The 22,879-nt window shown below is 44.0% G+C and overlaps 1 protein-coding gene across 1 annotated transcript in view; it reads right to left on the bottom strand.

Moving 5' to 3' along the window:
* Positions 1 to 22,879, bottom strand: part of LOC147025423 (voltage-dependent T-type calcium channel subunit alpha-1G-like) — a 347,934-nt gene that overhangs the window by 57,944 nt on the left and 267,111 nt on the right. Inside the window, exons 24-30 of the mRNA XM_085886389.1 lie at positions 22,626 to 22,777; positions 21,368 to 21,477; positions 18,082 to 18,209; positions 17,876 to 17,946; positions 13,493 to 13,571; positions 867 to 988; positions 238 to 465 (exon numbers count right to left, since the gene is read on the bottom strand). Of these exons, the coding sequence (XP_085742515.1) occupies positions 238 to 465; positions 867 to 988; positions 13,493 to 13,571; positions 17,876 to 17,946; positions 18,082 to 18,209; positions 21,368 to 21,477; positions 22,626 to 22,777 (890 nt within the window). The remainder of the gene's footprint in view (positions 1 to 237; positions 466 to 866; positions 989 to 13,492; positions 13,572 to 17,875; positions 17,947 to 18,081; positions 18,210 to 21,367; positions 21,478 to 22,625; positions 22,778 to 22,879) is intronic.

The raw sequence follows: 22,879 nt of genomic DNA, 5'->3' as shown, positions 1-22,879 counted from the left end.
TATATATACAGTTTGTATATATACATATATATATATATATATATATATATATATATATATATATATATATATATATATGTATATTACACACACACACACACACACACACACACACGTTGTTGCACCACTCTGAATAATAAATGAACTCAGATGTTTAAGTCAGACTTTGGTTACATGTGAAATGAGGAAAATACATCGGCAGAATAAACTGGTGAACCATCGACTTGTGCTGTCTACCTGATTGTCCAAGTCCACATCCTCACGAGCCTCCATGTTGCTCTCCTCCAGGTGTTTCATGAGAACAGCCACAACGACATTGACCAGCACAAATTGAGTTACCAAAACGAATGTCACAAAGTACAATGGAGAAATGAGTGTGCTGTGACAACTGCTGGTTTTGTTCTCAGCCAGGTCCACTGCCTGATTGCTCTGTTTGGCCACAACACCACACTCACGCAGAGTGTCCTGTAAGAAGAACTCACATCAGGAAAAAAAAAAGCACATGACTTTGAACAATAACTTATTACAAGATGGAGAGTGGGTGGGGGCGGGGGTGAGGGTGGGGGAGGGGGAGCCAGATTAGCTCAGTTGGTAACATCTTTCGCTCTATATACGACCTCGTTGAGGGTACAATCCCAGTGAAGTTAAATTTGATTTAAACTGCCATTCTGCTTCATTGCCACGAGGAAGTGCTGCATCACAAACCAAGCTATTTTGATAAGGGCTGTGAAGCTGGCTGTCCTTTCAGAGGTCATGTGAGCCCAAAAATATTCCAATGTGTTGCTCAAACGAGCATTGGCTATTTGGTCACATCGTATTTATGACGACATTGAGTTTAAAAAGCTCAAGGCTCCATCATTGCCTACCTTCATGATCCCATTCCAGTTATCCCCTGTGGATATCCTGAAGAGCGTAAGGAAAGCCATGCCAAAGTTCTTGAAGGTGGCGTGTCTCCCCAAGCCTTCACAAGGTTGAGTCACACTGCATTCTGTGCAAGACAATCTGGATAATCAGTCATTCAGCTGCAAAGGTCCAACCACAAAGGATCAAACACAGTTGTCACAGGAAGGGTGATCATTTATAGGGACACAGATATTGCAATGAAAATCAACAGTGAAGACAAATCTAACACTGTCTGTATGCTCAATATTTTGAATTCCATGAACTGACGGTATGGATGATAAAGAGGTGATTTTTAAGGGTAATTCAGTGTGAAGTCAAGTATACAGCTTGTTGTTTGTATAAAAAGACAAGGCTCATGGAAGAGCGAGAACACAGAACGGATCAGGATGCAACATAACAGAGGGAACAGCAGAAAGAGAAGGAGGAAACACCAACGGCAAGGTTGAGGACAAACTTGAAGGAGACGGACAACATGGGATGTGGAGAGTAAAGAGGAGTGGGGTGGGAGGTGGAGGGTGGGTGGACACTTATACACAGGGTGGGACAATATGGGTACAGAATCTGAGGAAGAGGTGGACTTGGGGTGTAAAGGGGGGCAGGGGGGGTTAACAGGGGTAGAGAAGATCATGGTTTTGGATTGGGGATGAACTGAGATGGTGGTGAACAGCTGTCTTGAAGATCTGGACAGAAGAATGAGATTGAAGAGAATGTGTAAGTTGGTTCCACAGGTGGGAAAAAGAGGAATGAATGGCGAGGAGGAGAGTAATTATCCTGGATTTTTGGAGTTTCACCAGAAGGGAGTTGATGGTGAACTGTGTGTGCCCAACCATAAGCCTGTGGGCGACTAAGCATGTGAAGAACAGTGGGTACAAGACCAGAAAGGAGGTTGTAAAAGACAGTCTTTGTGCTCTACCTCCTTCACACAATCAAGTAACTTATGTGATGAGTTTTTCGATAAAATACATGTGAGAAGCAATGTCTCAGCATCTGCATTCAAAATCACCTCCTGTATCTATTCTCCTACCAAAAGTCATAGGACACTCTCTTCTCTACTTGTGAGTTTTTTTTCACATCTGTGTCTGGTTAGTTTTGCCATAAAAGCAATCTAAACACACACATGCACGCACGCACGCACGCATGGACACACGCACACACACGGATATTATAGGATCTGGGGAGGGCTCCGTTCCACCTTTTGAAACCCACATATGAAGATAACAACCAACAATTCACCAGCATAATATCCAGTTTGAAAGCATTCTTGCAGATGGAGTTGTATAAGAAATGATAATGAGAAATCAGAGTCGGTACATCCGTTTCAATGGTCATAGTCACCCACGAATCAATGTCGAAGAACAACCGCATCAAGCGCTCAGGAACAGACATCAGCTATGGTACCGTTTTTACAGCCATTTTTCCCTACTGTGCAGGGGTTTGGCTTTTTCTTGAGGCAATGTTTTTTTATGGCCGGATGCCCTTCCTGACGCCAACCCTGGTCGCCTCTTACGACACACAGGGATATGGTACACCTATTCTAACCGGGGCATACACCGGGACCAGTACACTGGTACTCATTTCGCCGACCTTGGAAGGATGACAGGCTGAGTCAACCCCCTGGTGTTAATTCAGTAGCCAACAGGGCTTGAACTCAGGACCCTGGGATCCCAAGCCACCATCCTAACCACTAAGCCAACACCAGGCTTATACATCAGCCATGGTACCAAAGAAAGGAAATCATTTTTGTTTGAGAGGATAGACGTCCCTATTCTTCCATATACTGTTATGAAACAGTTCAAGGAGTCACAAAATGTCAGCACGAGAAGAGTTTGCTGAACCAAGAATGCCACACAACAGCAGTGGAACATGCACAGCAACACATGGCATATTGTATGAAATCGGGATACTTGGGCATCGACATGTTGAACCTTTTTTTTACTGGATTGCCGAGTCCAGTTACATATTCCTCATGTCTCATGGCAGGGTCTCCTTGGATGCAATTTCACCAATGAAATGAAAGAGAGGAAAAACACAGTCTTCAAGGCCCTTGTCTGAAGCTGAAATGGAGTACGATTGTTCTCCGCTATGGACTGGAACCCCAGCATCACATCTGTCTCTCCTGGACTCTCTGGAGTTGAAAGCTCTGAAAATTATTGGAATGTCCTGTGATGAAACCAAAGCACAACGTCTATTGCTCTCGCATCGCAGGCAGGTCAGTGGTGTCTGTTTTGTACCATCGATTCAATAACATTTCTCCCTCAGTTCTCTCAGACTTCTGACGCTCCACATCTACTCCAGGATACACGTGTTCTTCCAGTAACTCCTTCCTGGTTAAACTTCCAAAATCCAGACTGAATGCAGACCTCAGCTCTTTTATTTCTCACTTCTTCTCACTTTCCTCGCTCTATTGTTAGGTCAGGCAAGATCAGATCTGTGACTTGTTCCAAGTATCATGTAAACCTGTACGAACCTGTTTCCTGGTCAGGTTGTCAGCGACTAAACCGTCTCCCCCACCAGGTTTCCTGGTGAGGAGGGTGCATGATACGAACACCCAGCAGGATTAAAAACAATTCCTGTCAAAGGGCGGAGGAGCTACTTGTGAGCAAACGGCCGTTCATATCTCGTGCCCAACTGTTTCTGCAGACACCCACTTGCAGTTGGGCTGCTTTTTTCTTCGGAGGTTGGTGGCAGGATTTGCACTCCGGACACCGTGAAACTCTTCACTCCACAAAACGTACAATAAGAAAAAAAAAAAATGAAAACTCACTCCGTGGGAGGACCTCCTGTGCAGCTTCCCTCCGCGGGGCAGCTCACCGGATGATGGGAATGAGGCAAAGCCTTTGGAAGTGGAAGTGGATTGCGGAAGTGTGTTTCGGGGTGGTGCTGAGGTGTCGTCCACCAGAGAGTGGTCTACTTGGGTTAACCTGAGGCGGTCCCTTTGGGTGAGTGCCTGGAACATCCTCTCCCTCAGAGAGGATGATTACCCGTCTCTGTTATCATCTGAGCTCAAGTGTGTGGACATCGGTATTGCAGCACTCTCTGAGGTTCGGAGAACGGATTGCGGCGAGATCATGGCAGGTGGTTACACCTACTATTGGTCTGATCGTTCTGAGGGTTACCATGCCCAAGGAGTTGCTGTAGCTGTGTCCAATAAGCTAACTCTAATGATAATTGAGATAACACCGGTCAACGAGCATATTATGAGACTCAGGATTCGTCACTCCTTGGGTATCATTTCCCTGGTCTCTGTCAATGCTGAGACTGAGGCGAGGTGATCTCACCGTGAACGCATTATATGCCATGCTCGAGTCGATGGTTGATCGGTACCCCAGGCGAGATACTCTTCTCATCTTGGGGGATTTCAATGCAATAACTGGAACTGATAGGGATGGTTATGAGACATGTGTTGGTCCCCATGGGTGTGGAACTGTGAACCAGAATAGCTCGAAGTTCCTTGACTTTGCAAGAAGTCATAGACTTAGGGTGGCTGGTTCATGGTTTCAGCACCCACAGGCTCATCGCTGGACTTGGTATTCCAACGCGGACTGTGTGGCAAAATAGATTGACCATGTGCTCGTTCATGGTCATTGGAGGATGATCCAGAACTGCAGGGTGTACTGGAGTGCTCAGTTCTCAAGACCGACCACAGGCTTGTCGCAACTCTGAAGTTGCAGCTGAAATCTGGGAAATGGTACCATCCCAGCCTCGGCTGGATGTTGGCAAGTTCAAGGATGAGAGGGCAGCTGAGCTGTTTGCGAAGAGGCTGAGTGGGGATTTTGGGGGTCTGCGTGTTTTGGGGAATCATGAAGAGTTGTAGAGTGCCTTCAGGACCACCATACTTGATGTAGCATATGGATGTCTTGGAACTCACCTGAGGGTGAAGAAGAATTTTGTCTCTCAAGGGACACTGGGTACCATTGATCAGAATCACAGGGCCAGGCTTAATGGCAGAGCTGAGCTGTTCAGGGAGGTGAGGTGTAAATATGTACGTGCACTAAGGGTGGACAAGGAGGCCGATGTGCGAGGAATCTGTGATGGGTTCGAGCATCACCTGTAGTCAAGTGAGTGGAGGGTGGTGGGCTGACAGAGGTGTCCGACGTGAAGGCACTCTTGGACGGTTAAATTGAGCGGCTGTACCAGGCTAATCCACCAGCTGTTGAGTTGGATGTCAGGGGTGTTGCTATCCCTATTGCTGATCCTCCAATCAACGGTGATCCACCTTCGTTTGTGGAAACACAGGCTGTGGTGAACCAGTTGAAATGTGCGGGAGGACGAAAGTCCGAATCTTCAGGTCCTTGGTGCTTCCAGTCTTGCTCTACGGATGTGAGACTTGGACTCTGACCAGCGATCTGAGACGGTGACGTAATTATTTTGGTACCAGGTCTCTTTGGAGAGCCCTTGGCTATTGCTGGTCAGACTTTGTGTCCAACGAGTGGTTGCTGAGAGAGACTCAAATGAGATTTGTTACCTGCATGGTCCGTGAGCGTCAGCTGTGGCTGTATGGACGTGTGGCTTGTTATCCTGACGCTGATCCTGCTCACCAGATTCTCTCAGTGAAGGAGCCCCGTGAGTAGAGGAGGCCAATGGGCCGACCACATGCTTCGTGGTTGCTGCAAGGTGATCAGCATCTCAAGGATATGGGGATGGGCCAGGCATCTGCCTGGGCAATGGCCAGACGAGGCCCTTGGCGGAAAGTGGAAGCAGAAATGCGCTGCTCTGGCGCATGCTCCCATACCTGACTTGACCTCACTCTCTTTTCCTGTTTGCATATATTCTCTTGATGTCTGTCCCACTGTCAGTTCTACCTTACAATTCTATGAGCCTTGCTCCTATAAAGAAAAATAAATGAAGCGAAAAATGCTGGAGAATCCCACCTCCAATTTTACATAAACTGTTTGAAGCTGAGAAGATGCTTGAGTCAGGGCCCAGGCTCTGAGGACGATGGGTGGAAGTCCCTTATGGTGGTGAATGGATGCACTGAGACCTGTTATGGTGAAACTGTGCCCCAGGACACTTCATCTGACAGTGTTTGATTCATAGGCAGTCGCTGTTCAACGTTACATTGTCCTCCATTGGGTTAAGGTTCTTTTTTAAAGGGAGAATTAGCCATGGTTGTAGATTGTGGTCGATTGTGCTGCCGTGTGCAAATTTCCTCCTGTTGTGTTCATGTCCACCTACTTTAACTTTCAGGTTTTACAGTAACCATTTGATAAAAACACTATATTTTTAAAATTTCTTCCCAGATCTTCTTCCATTTTTTTGTTGAACAGTCGTCAGCTTGGGAGAAAACAAGTGAAACACTTCATTGTTGTCGGGCCAGATTGTACCGATTAAAGGAATGTTCAATTCATCCAAATACAAAAAAAAAAAATGATGCTCGTTTGAAGATTTCAGGTCTTTGAGATGATGATGATAATGTTTCGTTGTTATTTTGCAAAAATCGACAGACGCATTATAATCCCAAAGAAAAAATAGAAGGGCACTCGGTGGAGCGCATACCTCCGTCACGCAATACCTGATCCAGCAGAACATATCAGGACCAAAACATTTTTGAGATATCCTGCTATATATTAGTTTAGCCCTATCTCTCAATGGTGAAGAATCACTTTAAAATTATCGGATTCGGATCCAGATCTTCACAAAAATCGAATCAGTTCGTCCTTGTCACACACCCAACCTCTCCACCAAATGTCATCTTGATCCATCGACAACTTTTTTAGATGTCCTGCACACAAACACAAACGAACAAAAGGACAAGGGTGAAAACATAACCTCCTTCCACCTTCAGGGACGGAGGTAACTGGTGAGTTCGTGGAAGACCTTACCTCATGCAGTCTTGAGAAACAAGGACGTGGGTGGGGTCTGCGAGCAGAAAATTTGATTGGTCGAGATGATCTAAAATGCTGTCATATTTTGGCTTCCTTCTCAGTCTCATTTAACACGTTACAGTATGCATTGGTGAAACTGCAGAACTTTTGAAAAAGAGGAACGACATTTTCCTGGGGGGGGCGGGGGGGGCATGCTCCCCTGGAAAACTGAAAATGCAGATGAAAGTGATATTCGGGGAAGATTTTTTAAATGACACCTCAACATTTATTGCTGGAGCCTGGTATTGGCTTAATAGTTGGCTGGCTTAAGGTCTTACGGTCATGCGTTTGAGCCCCTCTTCTGCTGTTGAATCAACACCAGGCAGGTTGACTCAGTCTGTCATCCTTCCAAGGTTCGCAAAATGAGTACCAGGGGCCTCTGCATCGGCAGGCACTGCGTCAGTGTTGGCCAGTGTTCAGAGTCGTGAACGTATTGTGTCAGTGTGACAGACCACAGAATCGTGGCATCACGTGTTTCCAATAATCATGTATTTCCGATAGCTTTCGCTCCAGCTCAAGATTTTTCCCTTGATGTGACGTCATGTACAAACACAGAAGTGAGCAGGAAGCCGACACACATCGCTCCACATTTTACACCACGTTCTTGAGAACCATGCTTCGTGTAAAGGTAAAATATGTTGAATATTTAAATAAATAAAATAAATGTCATCCTTTTTGCTTACTGTTGACTATTTCACTTTCTCAAACTTCAAAACTTCATCTGACATTTCATGTAACCAAGGACGCTCATTTGAGTTGAGAGAGTGTCCATTTCTAAAGTTAAGGCCCGGTCACACCTTGACGTTTTAGCCAGCGATGGCAACGTGTTAAAATGTATGTAAAACGCTGGCTTACGTTGAACTTTTGATGGTTTTTTTTAAACATTCGGATGTATTCATAGCGACTTGGTCTTATGTGTAACGCATTGGTAACTACACAGAACGTTTCGTTGTGTTATAGATAACTTATACCAACGAATGCTGAACCTTAGGCATAGCGCGTTGCACGCATCGCCGACGATGTCGTGACGTAGCCTATTAAAAGGCTGACGCACAACGATTCAAATCATAACTGCCGTAGAAATGGAAGGGTCAAAATTGCGGTCACACCTTGGCGATCTTGCCAGCGTATGCCGACCTAAGAAAAATGTGTCTAAAACGTTGGGGGCACGTCGAATACGGTATGAGTAAGTTTGGTATACGTGAGTAGAACGCTAAATACGCTATCATAAGTCGTAGTAAGTAGAGTACGTCAAGAAATTTTGAACATGTTCAAAATTTTACGACGTACTCGGCGTATGACACACGTTCGCATGCGATGGGGATAAGTTTTACACACGATATGTGGACGCTTACACACGTCCACAAACGCTACTTATAAGCTACTCATAAGTCGAAACACGTCGCGGTAATGTCTTTTTTACGCGAAACTTATTTCTAACTTATGTTTGACGTGCTTTGAACCAATTCTTTACGTAGTCCCAACACACATCGACGTATGTAGACGTATTCCAATGACGTCTTCCGGTCAACAACAACAAAAAAATGAATGTGTTTCTCGCTTACAACTGCCATATAAAGACGTGTTCCCAGCGGTTTTGGGAATTGGTATATAAAAATGCTGCTCATAAAAGGGGAACCCAACAGTGTTTTCGAGTTCCTTTTTGAGTTGATGTCCATGTCAGCAGTAACAGTATCAGTAACAGTATCAGTATTAGTATTAGTATTAGTATTAGTAGTAGTTTGTTCATGTTGGCAGTAGTAGGTGGGTGTGAGGGGGAGGGTGTGGGTTATGATGGATCGTCCTTGCGTCCACGTGTCCACGGGTAGGTTCATAGGCTGCCACTCAACGATTTAAATGGCTGCATCTCCACTATTGAAAGTAGACGCTTGCGCTCAACAATTGGATTTTTTTTACACTCAACGACTTTTAAACGGTACCACTCAGCTAGTTTCATTGTTTACAATGAACGATTTAAATTGCTGTCACTCGCCTTTGTTTTTTTTTTTTATTATTTTTTTTTTGATGCTGGGGTTTGGAAATTTGAAGCGTTTCTTCTGAACGTGTTAAAACGCTCAAACTCGACTATTTTAAATGGACGCTGCCGATAGACAATTGGAATCATAGCCAAGCTAGGCATCGAAGTGTGAACATCCTCGTCATGCCGAAGAAAAGTTTGAAGAATGCTACAAATAAGTGTCCTGGACGTGGCCGTGGACGCTGACGCAAGGACGATCCATTATACCGACGTCTTTCAGCCTATGAGTAACTTAAAAGTAACGTCTGTCGACGTGTGGCAACGATCGCGTAACGTGCCAACAACACGTTAATCATAGGTTCGAAATAAGTTTCGGGTACGCTAAACATTACCTCGGCGTGTCTCAACTTATGATTAACTTACAAGTAGCATGTGTTGACGTCTGTCAACGATCGCAGACCGTGCCTACAACTTGTGGCCAGCGTCGCGGAACGTCTGAGTCATACGCCGGCATACGTCGTGAAATTTCAAGCATGAAAAAATTTGAGGACAACCGAAAAGTACAACGTTTAAAGCCAACGTACAACGACTTATGGCAACGTACTACGACGTATGCCAGCGTGCTCTTAATGTTATCAAAACTTACCCATAACGTATTCAACGTTTGCCAGCGTTTTAGAAAAAAAATTCAAAAATCAGCATATGTTGGCTAAAACGTCAAGGTGTGACCGGGCCTTTAGCATAACAAAGGGACATGACTGAAATTTTTACATCCATGGAAACCTAAAAGTGCCACATTTATAAACCTGGATTTGATGTAACTGTTGTTTTTATTTGTATTTTCACTTTACCCCATCCTCAAAACACATATGAAGATGCTCATACTCACCTTCTGCGCTTAAATGGCGCACACCAGGCAGTAAAGGAAGATGGGATTGTTGTTTATCGAGCATCTAGATTCTAGACGGTATGCAGTTCCATTGATTACCCTTAGTGTTAACTGCAGAGTTTCTGTTCATTGTACCAGATCTGGTCCTGAACATGTTCTGTCACAGGAAGAAGAGTCTGAGCTGGGAGCACACGTTAAAGACCTTGCTGCAGTCAGATATGGTTACACAAGGACTGAGCGATTGACCGTGGTGACAGATTACGCTGTTCACCTTGGGAAGCACCAAAGATGGCAAGTGCCATACAGTTGTTCCACAACTTCATGGACAGATGACCTGAGCTTTGCGTGGTAAACCCATCAAGTTTATCTTAGCTGCGTGTGTAGTCATGGCTGAAAGAAGCAAGACTGTTATGATTAGTGGAATGGTTAATGCACAGGGAAAATCAGATACCACCTTTCTTTCTTTTTCCCGGACAGCGAAAGGTGCCAGACGTAATACAGGGGAAAACTGTTGGTGCTGATGGAATCTGACACAGACGGGACGGTCAAATTCCCAGGTTTTTAAAGACTACGTGCAGGACCATTTCATTAAATAAGTACAAGGTCTGTCGTGATGCTTCAGACACAATACTTGTCACAGAATCACCATGTAGCTATTGACCCGATCAACTGGGCCAAGGAAAACAATATTGTGCTGTTCCTTCTTCCTCCGCACTGTTCCCATATCTTACAACCTGTGGATGTCGGATGTTTTGGACCCCTTCAGCTGAAGTATAACCAGGTATGTTTGTCTTTCGCACTTGGCAATCATCGTAGAGAAACTAGGTATGATGTGCGTGGGTTGGCTTGTAAAATATACACAGATGAGACACAGCAAGGTAGGCGTGCAGGATTATTTCCGTGTGGTATAATAAAGAGACGAATTTCCATCGATCAAAGTCCTACTCCATCTTGGCTGCACCCTCTTTGCCGGCTCCCTTGAGGCTGAACACTAATTTCATTTTCTTGCCCGAAGACCTACCTAAGAGATTCCATTGGAGAAAGTCAGATGGCATCTCTGGGTCTCGTGAGCATATCCCCACATAATGTGTGTGACACTTTCATTTGGAAACCCAAGTGCCAACTTTTCCAAAATTGCATCATTTACGAGGAATAAAATAATTCACGTTCTGCCATCCAAGCTGATCTCTTTGGTGGGGGAGACCCCCTGCCCTAAGCTTCGCAACGTCGGCGCATGGCGGTGCACACAGTCGGTCAACACCATCATTTTGCGCGACGGGTGTGCATTGGCCTTTATTAAAGGAAGGATCAGCAGAGCAAATTTGCCACTTCGGCCCATTAGTCAACACGATTCTGCTGAACTGTTGGGCCAGGGAAGAATGCAACAAACTGCAGACAACGTCCAAGAATGCAGGAAATGCCATTTCCGACAATCAATTTCTCAAAATTTCCTGCGGAAGGACACCAAAACTCTGACCCCCGCACCCTGCTCAATACTATGGCTTGGTGTATAAGTGATGGGAATACATCTGAAGGGAGTAAAAATGCCACAAGGGAACAGTAAGTTGCTGAGGTACTTCGCTGAATCACCCTCTGGCACCCGACAGGGCCGAAGGCAGGAATGTTGATGAAGGATCCAGGGAAAATCGACTCCGGGCTCTTCAGACGAGCTTCACCAATGCACGCAAGGCAACGCAGACTTGCAAGGTGTCACAAAGCCAAAGAAGAGCTATTTACACAGGAGCCGCAAGAAGGTGCCAATATCAGGTGAAGAATCGTTACCAGCGAAGCTCCATAACAAGGGTTTCCCTTTTCAGCACAACACCAGGCACAGAAGATCTCCATCGAGTGTATTGCGTCTGATAGACACCAACAAATGGCGGTCGTTCGCACCCAAACGCCAAGCAGGCGGATCTTCAGCGTGGAAGGAAAAGACGTCCGAGGCATTCGGAATCCGAGTCTCTCCTTTATTGCAGTACAAGGTCTGCAGACCTTTATTCCACCTGCAGACGACAATCCCGCTCGTCTCCCTTCCGGTTCCACCCGGTTCCGGAAAACCCCCGATCAACCCGAGCTCGAGAATATTTACATATTATAACACGGAAGGCAAAATGATACCGCTTGAGATCGCAATGGCAGGCAAGTTCTTCTCGACGTTTTGTTTGAGGATTGAAGAATAATTCTACCGAGAGATAAATAGTCGGTCCCGTCTTGCTGACAAATGTAAGGGGTTTTTCCAGCAATTATAAATCGCCCACGAGGGATGAATGAACGTCACAGCCTTCCATTCCGATTGGGGTAACCGTGCCTTTTACTTTTCCCCACCGTCTTTTGCAATTTCCTCTGCATTCTTATAAACTGAATCTCTATGTATTTTCATTCCAACCATCATCATTCCAATAACCAGTACCGCCGAATAAAGGTGGATACGCAACACCGAAACCGATGTACACACACGGTCTCCTGCCTGGCAGACAACTAATCGCGGTAACATGCTTGCAAGCTTTTGTACCCGGCTAACTTCTACAAAAAAAACCAGCTCATAATGAAAACTACCGTGGGAGTAATTCACACAATCGTGGTCATGATGCGTTATTGCGTTGGCATTGCACCCAATCCAGATGAAATGGGTTAAGAAACGAACCAGCATATCGGAATAGCACCTCAATTCACTCTAAATCGCGGAATGTTTATCTGATGATGAGCATACAGAAAAGAAACCTCCGTATGGGTCGTCACAAAAATACGGATTTCCTAAAAAAAATGGAAGGAGTTTCACCCAATCATGAGTATGTCTGGTCTCGGTCTCTTCCTTCTCGGTCAAATTTAACACATTTTATTAGTTATTCGTGCCTGTTGTTTGTGTTCTTTATAACACCCCTAAAAAAACAGTAACTTTCCAGCTTGGAGTGATTTTCAATTTTGTTTGACTGCCAGACAGGCAGAAAGAGTAAAACACCTCTCTCAATCCTCTCTGCGTAAGCACAATCGGGATCATAACCAGAGAGTTGGTGTCAAAGCCACCCAATGCTCGCCTGTTTATACATTTATCGTTTTTAAAAGACTGGTCTAATAATATTTTTTTATAAAGCATTGCAGTGAAGTCTGATCCAAATAATTTTAAAGCAATATATGTATTTGTATATTGTAATCAGTTAACTAGTACACATATTAAATGAATGGCAAGCGTCTAGTATAAACAGGCGAGCATTGGGTGGCTGTGACACCATCTCAGGTTGAAATTTAATTTTTTTTTCTAAATCATTTGTTAATTTCAACTTCACTACACCAATAATATACCCCAAAGGAACCTCCATGCCAAATAGCAGCACCCTAGTACACATATTAAATGAATGGCAAGCTTCTAAATAACTTGCACCAAAAACTTTAACATTTTCACGCTCACGCTGACGCTGGCGCTGACGCTCACGCCGGGGGTATCGCTATCGCTCTCTGTTCTTCAAACAGGCGAGCTAAAAATTGGCCAACTTCGATCATATAAATTGACGTTTGTAGACAGACAAATGATTCAAATGCTTAACCTTGCCTTTCGCTTCGCATGCGCGGGGTAATAACCTTCATGCCATAAGCTTCTCGGAACCTGAATGGCTGATAGGAAAATGGACATTCCATGAGTACCACATCATAAATGAGATAAACAAATCTGAGAAAGTGAAGTAATGCTGTAATAGTTGGAGTTTAAGTTCAACTGTTGGTTGTTCTTCTAATTCACCGTCATCTAATTCATGGAAGGGTGATGGACACTGGAGTTGGTGCAGTGCAGGCATGATGGGCCAAATAGCATCCTCCTGCACAAAAGTTATGTGTATGTGTGTGTACAGAGAATAATCTGCTCACCCAATTCTCCAAAGAGTTCCACTCCGAGTGCCGCGTAGATGAAGAAGAGCAACATAAAGAGAAGGCCTAGGTTTCCTACCTGCAGCAAGACACAACACACAATGATTAATTTATCTTTACGTATTCCTGAATGGTCGTACTTCAATGGATGCAGAAGTCAATTAGAGAAAGCGTGTAAGAGTCTAAAGAACTCTTTGTTTGCGTTGTCTTAGAGCAAAGTAGATATGAGTAGACTGTTGGACGTTTTCGTTCCTCATCCTAAAATACTGTCGCGTCATCAGGGTCCGTTAACACAGACTGCTTTGAGCCGGAGGTCCACCGACCTCGGCGAATGCTGAAACGATGTGAAAAGTTACTGCGTTCAATGAATTGTTCTTTACCATTTTCCAAAAACTCCAAGGATCGCCCAAATACTGTACAAGTCGAAACTTGGAGGTGTATCGCGTGCGAAGGCAAGAAGTTGGGAAAACGTGACAAAAAAAACAACCACAGACAGATCTGGCACACGGAGACAGAGAAATATGGAAGGTAAGACATGAGCTTGTTGTACAAGGAAATAATCGATAATACTGAATAAAAACCCAGTTAGTGAATACAAACATGGAATAGACTCAAACTGGACAATGGGGAAACAGGCGAGGACTTGAGACAGGCACGAGCTGGTGTGGCTGTAAGTGGTGTGGTCATTGGTATGGCACAAGGCGAAGTGTGCCTGCAGTGCGGAAAAATGGTAACAAGGTGCGATGGCGATAGGGAGGCCAGAAGATGAGGGAGGTGGCCAAGCAGATCAGAGAGAAATGTCTCTTCTGTCTCAAAAGCCCAACTGCAGCGAGGATAGGAGTTTGTAGACTGTGATATGTTATACACTGGTTATTAGCATGGTTGGCATCGAGTCGATGCGCTCATTCATGTTGTTTTGGGGTACTGACTCAGATTGCTCAGGTTTTTGACTTTCTTTATCCCATTGAGAAACGAATGTTGTGCTTGCTAATCAATTACAAGTGAACTCAAAGCCTTCTTTTCACAATGGTAGATTGTGTATCTTCCTTTGTCTCTGGAAGCAAAATCCTGTCCCTAACAATTATTTCACACCATGATTTCTAGTCTCCCGCCAAATCTTAATCATAAGGGAAGGAGGAGGAGAGAGCTCTCTGGGGGAGATGCAAACATTTCCACGGAATTTCCATCCGTCACTGATTCCATGAGGGGGGCTGGCGTGATAGCGGAGGTACCGCACACTCACCTCTGAGCTGTCTCGTGTGGGTTCGAATCTCGGACAAGTTCAAAACTGTCACCTTGGCGTTTCACATACAGGGCAATGCATTAACGATCGGATAGACGTGAAGCAGGAGGACCTGTCTGCTAGCTGTGGTTGTTTGTGAATGTTGAAGATCCAACTGTGTCTTTCACAAAGAGTGAGCAAGTTATCTCCAGCACCCTGAAAAAATTCCAAATTTCTGCACGTTCAGTGGAGGATTTTATGTTGGAGTGGTGATCCGTTCAGGATTGGTTCCATCCTGGAAAGTTTTCTCAACTACTCATGATACGCCCTAAAGCTCTGTGACGAGTGCAGGCCTCTAAAGTTGATGGGCCGAAAGGCCCCTCCCTGGGTTGAAGTTCCTTGTAAGGGAACTTATCCTTCTTTGTTCGTATGCAGCATAAGGCTGTGGTGTAGCATTATTAGCCGATGACGTGGATGTACCGATGATGTCATGCCCTCCGCTGGTTAGGGTAGGAATTTGTAATTTGTTCAGGGTGCCGGCAAAAGCTCATCGACTCTCTGTGAAGGACACCATGGGATCTTTAACATCCAACAACGAATGCTGGCAGATGGGACAGCCGTTTAATGTCCATCCGAGGGATGGTGCATACATTGATGAATCACCCTGTCTGTGAAACACCGGGATGGCAGATTATAGCTGGGTCAGGATTCAAACCCAGGCTGGACATCCCAGAGGCAGTGTGCATACCTCTCGGCCATCCTATCAGTCCTGCATGGGAATTCACAATCTATATATTACTAAAACTCTCATTTTGTATGTATGTATGTATGTATGTAAGTATGTATGTAGGTACAGTATGTATGTTCCCGAAATACAGCCAAAACAGGACATGATAGCGCAAAAAAATTTTGGCCCAGCTTACTCACCATTCTCCTGCGGTGTGCAGTATCAAGTTTTGTTAAAATCGGACAACGAAAAAAATGATAAAAAAATCAATTCCCGATATAGTACTGCAGCATAGCAAACCAATTGTTCGACTTTTCATAAAAGCACCAAAATTGGTGCATATGTTGACTAATGTATTCTGAACAATTCTGGATATGGCGCCACTCGAGATTTTGCCTTGGTCAGCTTTGGCGGCCATTTTCCAAAATGGCCGCCATTCTACTTCAACAACATGGATATCCCTGCCCATGAAATAGCTGCCTCCCTCGGTCCACAGAAGGCACGTGCCCTCCTTGTCTTCCACGCCATGACCGGATGTGACACGGTATCAGCATTCGTGGGGCATGGGAAGAAATCTGCCAGGGCCACATGGAACTCGTTTCCAGAACTGACAGATTCTCTTGTGACCCTGACCACCACGCCAATCAACATCCAGGATGACACAATGTACTGCATTGAAAGGTTTGTGGTGCTCCTCTATGACCGCACCAGTCCATATACGGACGTCAACGAGGCCAGAAAGAAACTCTTCGCCAAGAGGAACTCCGTCCAGCGCATCCCACCTACCTATGATGCTTTGGAACAGCATGTGAAGAGATCAGTCTTCCAGGGTGACTATGTCTGGGGGCAGGTCTTGGTCCCTCAACCTGTGCTTCCATCACCAACAAGCTGGGGCTGGGGGCAAATGGAGGATGGGTCCTACGAACCGCTCTGGATCACACTCCCTGAGGCTTCAAAAAGCTGCTTCGAGCTGGTGTCGTGCGGCTGCAAAAAAAGGCTGTAGAAACCGCTGCAAATGCAAGAAGGCTAATCTGCAATGCACTGGACTGCGTGCTTGTGAAGGATAATGCCAGTAGACAGACGCAGTAGACAGATGCAGTAGACACAGACTGAGATATCGGCCTAGCTTAGAATGTGCAAATACAAAGTCGCATTGCTTGTAAAAGTGTTGACTACTTGATCCATTTTCCACTGCCATCAAAAATTTGAGATGGCCCAATATCCAAATCTGTTCGTAATATGATAGGCTACTCGTGTGCCAAATTTGGTACTTTCCTCACAAAATGCACAATTGTAATGCTATATTTAGCTAAGTTGCCCCACTATTCCGGCTGATGCATTACCATACCATTTCCAGGTTCAGGAGGGAGGAGTCGGTGTGCTGTCATGGCAATCAGACTCGCGTCCGTGTGTTCAATTCTCGTGTTGTTTGAATAAACTTGTACGTTTATTACCGAGTGCCCTTCTAGTTTATTTATGTTTGTATTTACGGATGCTTTCCGACAGTTCTGTGATTTTTCTTTGTGTATCGGCTTCGATGTTCGTTACGTGCCAGTAAACTTGAGCTCAGAAACTCATATTGTACGAGACTGATGTATGCGTGTACCATGTGTCCTGGTAGATGGTAGTAGACAGTAAACCGTAGCCGCTTCAAAGTGAAGTGTGCAATAATTTGACTACATTTTCTGAGTTTGTCATTGTCACGATTATCAGTTCCCTTTTCAAAATAGAGTAAAGTATGTAATCTATAATGCAATTTTTGTTGATTCCAAACCCATTGAATGTGATGAATATCATTTGACTCTTGTTCAAGGCAATAATGGGTACTTTTCAGCGAAAAGTTTCAGGAGAGCAGCAATTTACAAATCAAATAATGGCTTTTTTACCGAAAATACTGGCTCATAAGATTTAAATATGCCTTTTCATGGTCAATTTACTGAATTTTACACTTTCCTTATATCTACCACCAATACTATAAGAAAATAAGTGCATATAGCCAATTTCGCTAAAGTAGAACGGAGACCATTTTGGAAAATGCTTGCCGAAGCTGACCAAGGCACAATCTCGGGTGGCTCCATATCCAGAATTGTTCGGAATACATTATTCTACATGTGTACCAATTTTGGTGCTTTCATGCAAATTTGAACAATTGATCTGAAATATCAGACTACGCTGCAGGACTAATTCAGTCAAGTACTCTCCAGGATTATTTGATCAATGCAAACAACCTCAGCGGTACAGTTTTCCAGAGCTATCTTTTTTTTTACTTTTTGAAATGATTTTTTTTTATCAACCGCCATCTCAACGGGAACCCAACGGGTTCACGTGTCGTCTAGTATATTATATTATACGAGGACATTATTGGTGGTTTCACCACAGACTGTACAACAGATGCAGATTGAGAAGTTTTGCCGGACGTGATACGTGTACGGACCTGCGGTAAAGCTTGCACGACGGTGTCCAGGAGAGCACGCATGCCTTTTGCCATTTTGAGAAGCTTGAGCACTGCAAGAACCAAGGAAGATAATGTGAGTTCGGGTCACTCAAGTGAGTGAACAGGAGATAAATTAAGTCGTCTGATGCGAGCCGAAGCAAGTTGATTTGCAAGTGAGTTGCAGAGAGTAATATCACAGAATTTACCACGGGCAATGCGTAGAACTCTCATGATGCGGATGATGGTGGGGTTGATTGGAAGGGAAGCATTCATCTCCTCCAGTGTGATACCCATTATGGAAAGTAGCACAATTGCCACATCCAGTTGATTCCACCTGTCGTGACACACTGCTCATTCTCCCACGAACCGTGGTGACAAAGCATACAGTACAGGTCACCAGGCACACTCACTTTGTTTCGACCTGATTTTTATTTCCGTAACGATGTTAATAACACACAACAGAGCTATCTTGGTCTGTAAGAGCTTTACGGGCAAGAGTAAATGGGCCTTTTGTATTATCTTACAGATGAGGGGTTAAGACCGAAAGAGTCCGAAAGGCGGGAGTTGATTAAAAACAGTGAGAGGCTTGGCTTTTAATACAGTACATAAACTCTTAAAGAGAATTCCTTTGGAGGTAGCATGATGGCAGGGACTAGGGAGGGCAGGTGGGTGGGGTTTTATTTTTTTTGCAGACAAAATATAGGCTTCTGGAAGAACAAGGAAACAGAGGGCAAAAAGTCAACAACATTACAATAAGGCAGTGTGGGCAGCAGATGGACAAAGAAAAAGCAAAACAATGCAGTTCGAGAGTGGAGGAGAGGAGGAAACCAACAAGTAAGATTGTTGGGTAAGGAAGGGTTAATGGGAGTAGAAATGATTGTAGGTAAAGATTGGAGATGACATGAGATGGTGGGACACACTTGCTTGCCTGCAGGGTTTGAAGACGGTGATTGAACAACCTCTGGAAGGCAGTTACACAAATGGGAGAAAAGAGGAACTAATGAATGGAGGTGAGTTTAATGAGGGGGGAGTTACTGGAAGAATGTGTACAATCCTGGAGGATAGCTGAAGAAGAGTGAAGGGTGAGAGAGAGAGAGAGCAGAGAGAGCTAGAACAGAGGAAAGGCGGCACAAGAGAAAGAAGCCACCAACCTGTCTCCCATGTGAAAGCAACAGGCCTTGTGCTTCATCCTCACCACAGGAGATGCCAATAATGTTGAGAGCTTTCAATTTCATAGAATCCAAGAGAGCAAATGTTATGCTGGTGCACCAGCCCAAAGAGAAGAACATTAACAGATGGATCCGTTGAAATATGGAGGAAGGCATTATAGGCTGCTCCTGATTCGGATTTTTCAATGAATGATTTTGAACGATGGAGGATGCCCAGACTGTGACTGGTTTTGGAGGACGGCTTACCTTCTATATATGATCAACCCAGGAGAGGTCTTGGCTGATGGTGAGGCCAAGATGTTCAAGAGACTGAACCCCTTTCAGTTGCTGAGCATACAAATGCATTGTTTGGTAAGTTTGATGTCCTTCCGTTGCGAAAGGGTGAGAGTGAGATTTGTCAGGATTGAAAGACATGTTCCATTTGCAAGGAGAGCATCTAATACATTTCAGAGCAGCAGACGGTGAGGCAGCTGCTCCATGTCTCAGTGAGATGGGGGTACTGTACGACAGGATGTAGAGCAATCTGCAAAAAGGGAGCAGCGGTTTTCCAAAGCATCGGAGCGGCATTTATGTGGATAAGGAACAATAATGAACCCAAGGCACTGCCTCGAGGTACTCCAGCCTCCACTCGCAAATACAAGGAGAGGATTCCACTGATAGCATCATATTGACTGCGGAATTGTAGGAAGTCAGAAAGTTCGGCATCAAGGCGGAGAAAGCCATGTATTTCGCAGACAGAGCAGGATGTCAGACTGTGTTGAATTACAGATGAGACATGTTCAGAGGTGATGGGAGATAGAGAGAGAGAGAGATAGAGAGAGATAGAGAGAGATAGAGAGAGATAGATAGAGAGATAGATAGAGAGATAGATAGAGAGATAGATAGAGAGATAGATAGAGAGATAGATAGAGAGATAGATAGAGAGATAGAGAGAGATATAGAGAGATATAGAGAGATATAGAGAGATATAGAGAGATAGATAGAGAGAGATAGAGAGAGATAGAGAGAGATAGAGAGAGATAGAGAGAGATAGAGAGAGATAGAGAGAGATAGAGAGAGATATAGAGAGATATAGAGAGATATAGAGAGATATAGAGAGATATAGAGAGATATAGAGAGATATAGAGAGATATAGAGAGATATAGAGAGATATAGAGAGATATAGAGAGATATAGAGAGATATAGAGAGATATAGAGAGATAGAGAGATAGAGAGATAGAGATAGAGATAGAGAGAGAGAGAGAGAGAGAGAGAGAGAGAGAGAGAGAGAGAGAGAGAGAGAGAGAGAGAGAGAGAGAGAGAGAGAGAGGCAGCAACATGTTGGTGGCTGTGCGACCGGGAAAATAAGTGGGTAAAAATGAAATATTTTACTTAATCTGTGAGAAGTGAGCCTCTTTTCTACATGTCGTTAAAAGAAAGTTTTAGAAATTTTTTTAAGGGATTTTTAAATTCGGGACATGCATTTCATCAAAATATTTTTTAATGTCCTCAAAAACAATTTCTTCAATCTTCTCTGGATGCTTTTGTATGAAATAATGTTTGTGGAACCTGAGAAACCAAACTGTAGTGTAATGGTGAGGGCATCTGCTCTGAGTCTGGGAGGTTGGTGGTTCGAATCCCGGCCAGGTCATACCAAAGACGTTAAAAATGGTACGTGCTGCTTCCTTGCATGATGCTCAGCATGTATGTAGGATAGTGTCCCAACAAACAACCACAGGTTAGTTATTATACCGCAGGCTTTGATGGGCCTAATGGCCTCCACCTGCATTGAAGTTCCTTGGAAGTGAACGTGGATACAGAGACTGCGAGTAAAAACCCAGCTCGCTCATTAATGCCCCCTCCCAGGAGATGGTAATCTGCCTTCCTTACTTGGTTCATCTTACAAGTAGCCAACACTTCGTGATTGACTCTCAAGTGCATCAAGGGATGGATTATAAGAGGCAATGCCAACCATATCACCAAAATGTTTCTTAATTCATTATTTATTTCTCCTCTATGATCTTTTTTCCTTACCTTCTCACACATCAATTCAAGACACATTCGATCGCTCAACGTATATCAATCACTCAATCCAAACAAACAAACAAAAAACCCCAGCAAAACACCACCAACTTTTTAATTTGAAAGCTTAACACGAAACTTAAATAAAAAACAGAAATGCTGAGATGAACCACGCTACAGGAGAAGGTAAGCAACATCCGTAAGCAACAAACGATACTTTTAAAATTATTTATAACGTTAAAATTACCATCTGAAATAGTAGAGAGAGGGAGGAGACAATATAGAAGGGGAAAAAAAATCGAAGGTTTACTCTGTCTCTTACCTCTCCTTGAAAAACCTCCGTAACCCAAAGGCGATGAGCTTAAGTACAGCTTCAATCACAAACACAAATGTGAAAAGGTAGTTGCAGTACTTGAGGGCAAGTCCAAGGTTCTGCAAAGGTTTAAGGTTGAAAGACCATAGAATCTTGAAGAAGGTTTTGCTTGCCGAAGGTATTGTGCAACAAATTATGATGTCACAGCTTCATGATACCAAGGTATATCTTTCAAAAGAATAGATCATTTCAGTCATAGTGGAATTTGCAGGCAGAGTAGAATGCAAATTTAAATGTTTTATTTTTTTTTATGACATCAAGGAACAGTTTGGAGTTCAGAGATTCCATATTCACAAAAGGGAAAAACTACAAAGCAGACGAGAACGGCACTTAGTTGACCGCATATCTCCGCCAGGCTGAACAGTTTACATTTTGTATCCTACCGATAGGCCGGATCTGTATCCAGAGCTGAACCAAAACTAAATCGGCTTGTTCTCGTCACCTACCCAGCTCATCCACCAAGTTTTGTCATAATCCGTGCACAATTTTTTGAGATATCGTGCTGCATATCCAGTTGTTCGTTTTTAGCTCTATCTCTCAATGGTGAAGAATCACATAAAAATCCCACGATCCAGATCTGGATCCGGGTCTTCATCAAAATCCAATATCAATTCGGCCTGATCACACACCCAAACTGTTCACCAAATTTCATCTGAATCCGTCTGTCACTACTTGAGATATCTCGCTCACAGACAAGCAAACAGGCAAACAAACAAACAGGTAGGAGTGAAAACACAAACTCCGTCCACTTCCGGTGGTGGAGGTAAAATGCGGTTGAAAGACCAAATCGAGGTTTTGTCAAAAGAAGCAAAGGCTCAGAGTCCAAAGCATCGGCCACAGAGTGACCTTCATCAGACCTTCAGAATATTCATCATGTGGCTGCTGGTTGCAGCATTCCAAGGGGAAGCGGCTGATCGTGTTCATGCAATACAATGCGTTCATGCAAAGTTACGGAACGTACTTAAAATTTTGCCTGGGCGCTACAAATAACTTGTTTACACTTCATCAAAAGATCGTTCAAGATTTTCAATATCCACCTGCAATCAATGCCAGCTTAATGTCCCAGATAACAAAAACGATGATTAATTGTTAAGTATCTTTTCCATTGGTCTGTAAAGTTGTAATTCTGGTTGTAATTGTTGTTCTGGAATTGGTTATAATTGCTCAGATCATAATTCTGGATATTGTGAGATGTGGCCGCACTCACAGCTGGCTGCTTGTAGTGTTCCATGGCCATAGAGATGACATTGAGGCCGATGGTGATGGAGATGAATAGATCCAGGTAGTGGCTTGTACACAGGTGGTGCACAGCAAGGCGTGTAGTGCTGTAGCTTGCCCAGTATGGCTGCTTTTGGGCCTCTGTAAAGTGATATACCAGCAAAGTGATCTGCCAATGTAAGAAAATGAAACATAATAGTAGGAGAACAAGGAATATAACAACAAATGATGGAAAACATGACT

This window comes from Eptatretus burgeri, chromosome 6 (genome assembly GCF_056783735.1).
Source record: "Eptatretus burgeri isolate ZD-2024b chromosome 6, Ebu_testis_v1, whole genome shotgun sequence".
In the NCBI taxonomy this organism is placed as follows: domain Eukaryota; kingdom Metazoa; phylum Chordata; class Myxini; order Myxiniformes; family Myxinidae; genus Eptatretus; species Eptatretus burgeri.
Note: the sequence above shows the minus strand (reverse complement) of the source record. Positions and strands in the feature narration are given on the sequence as shown.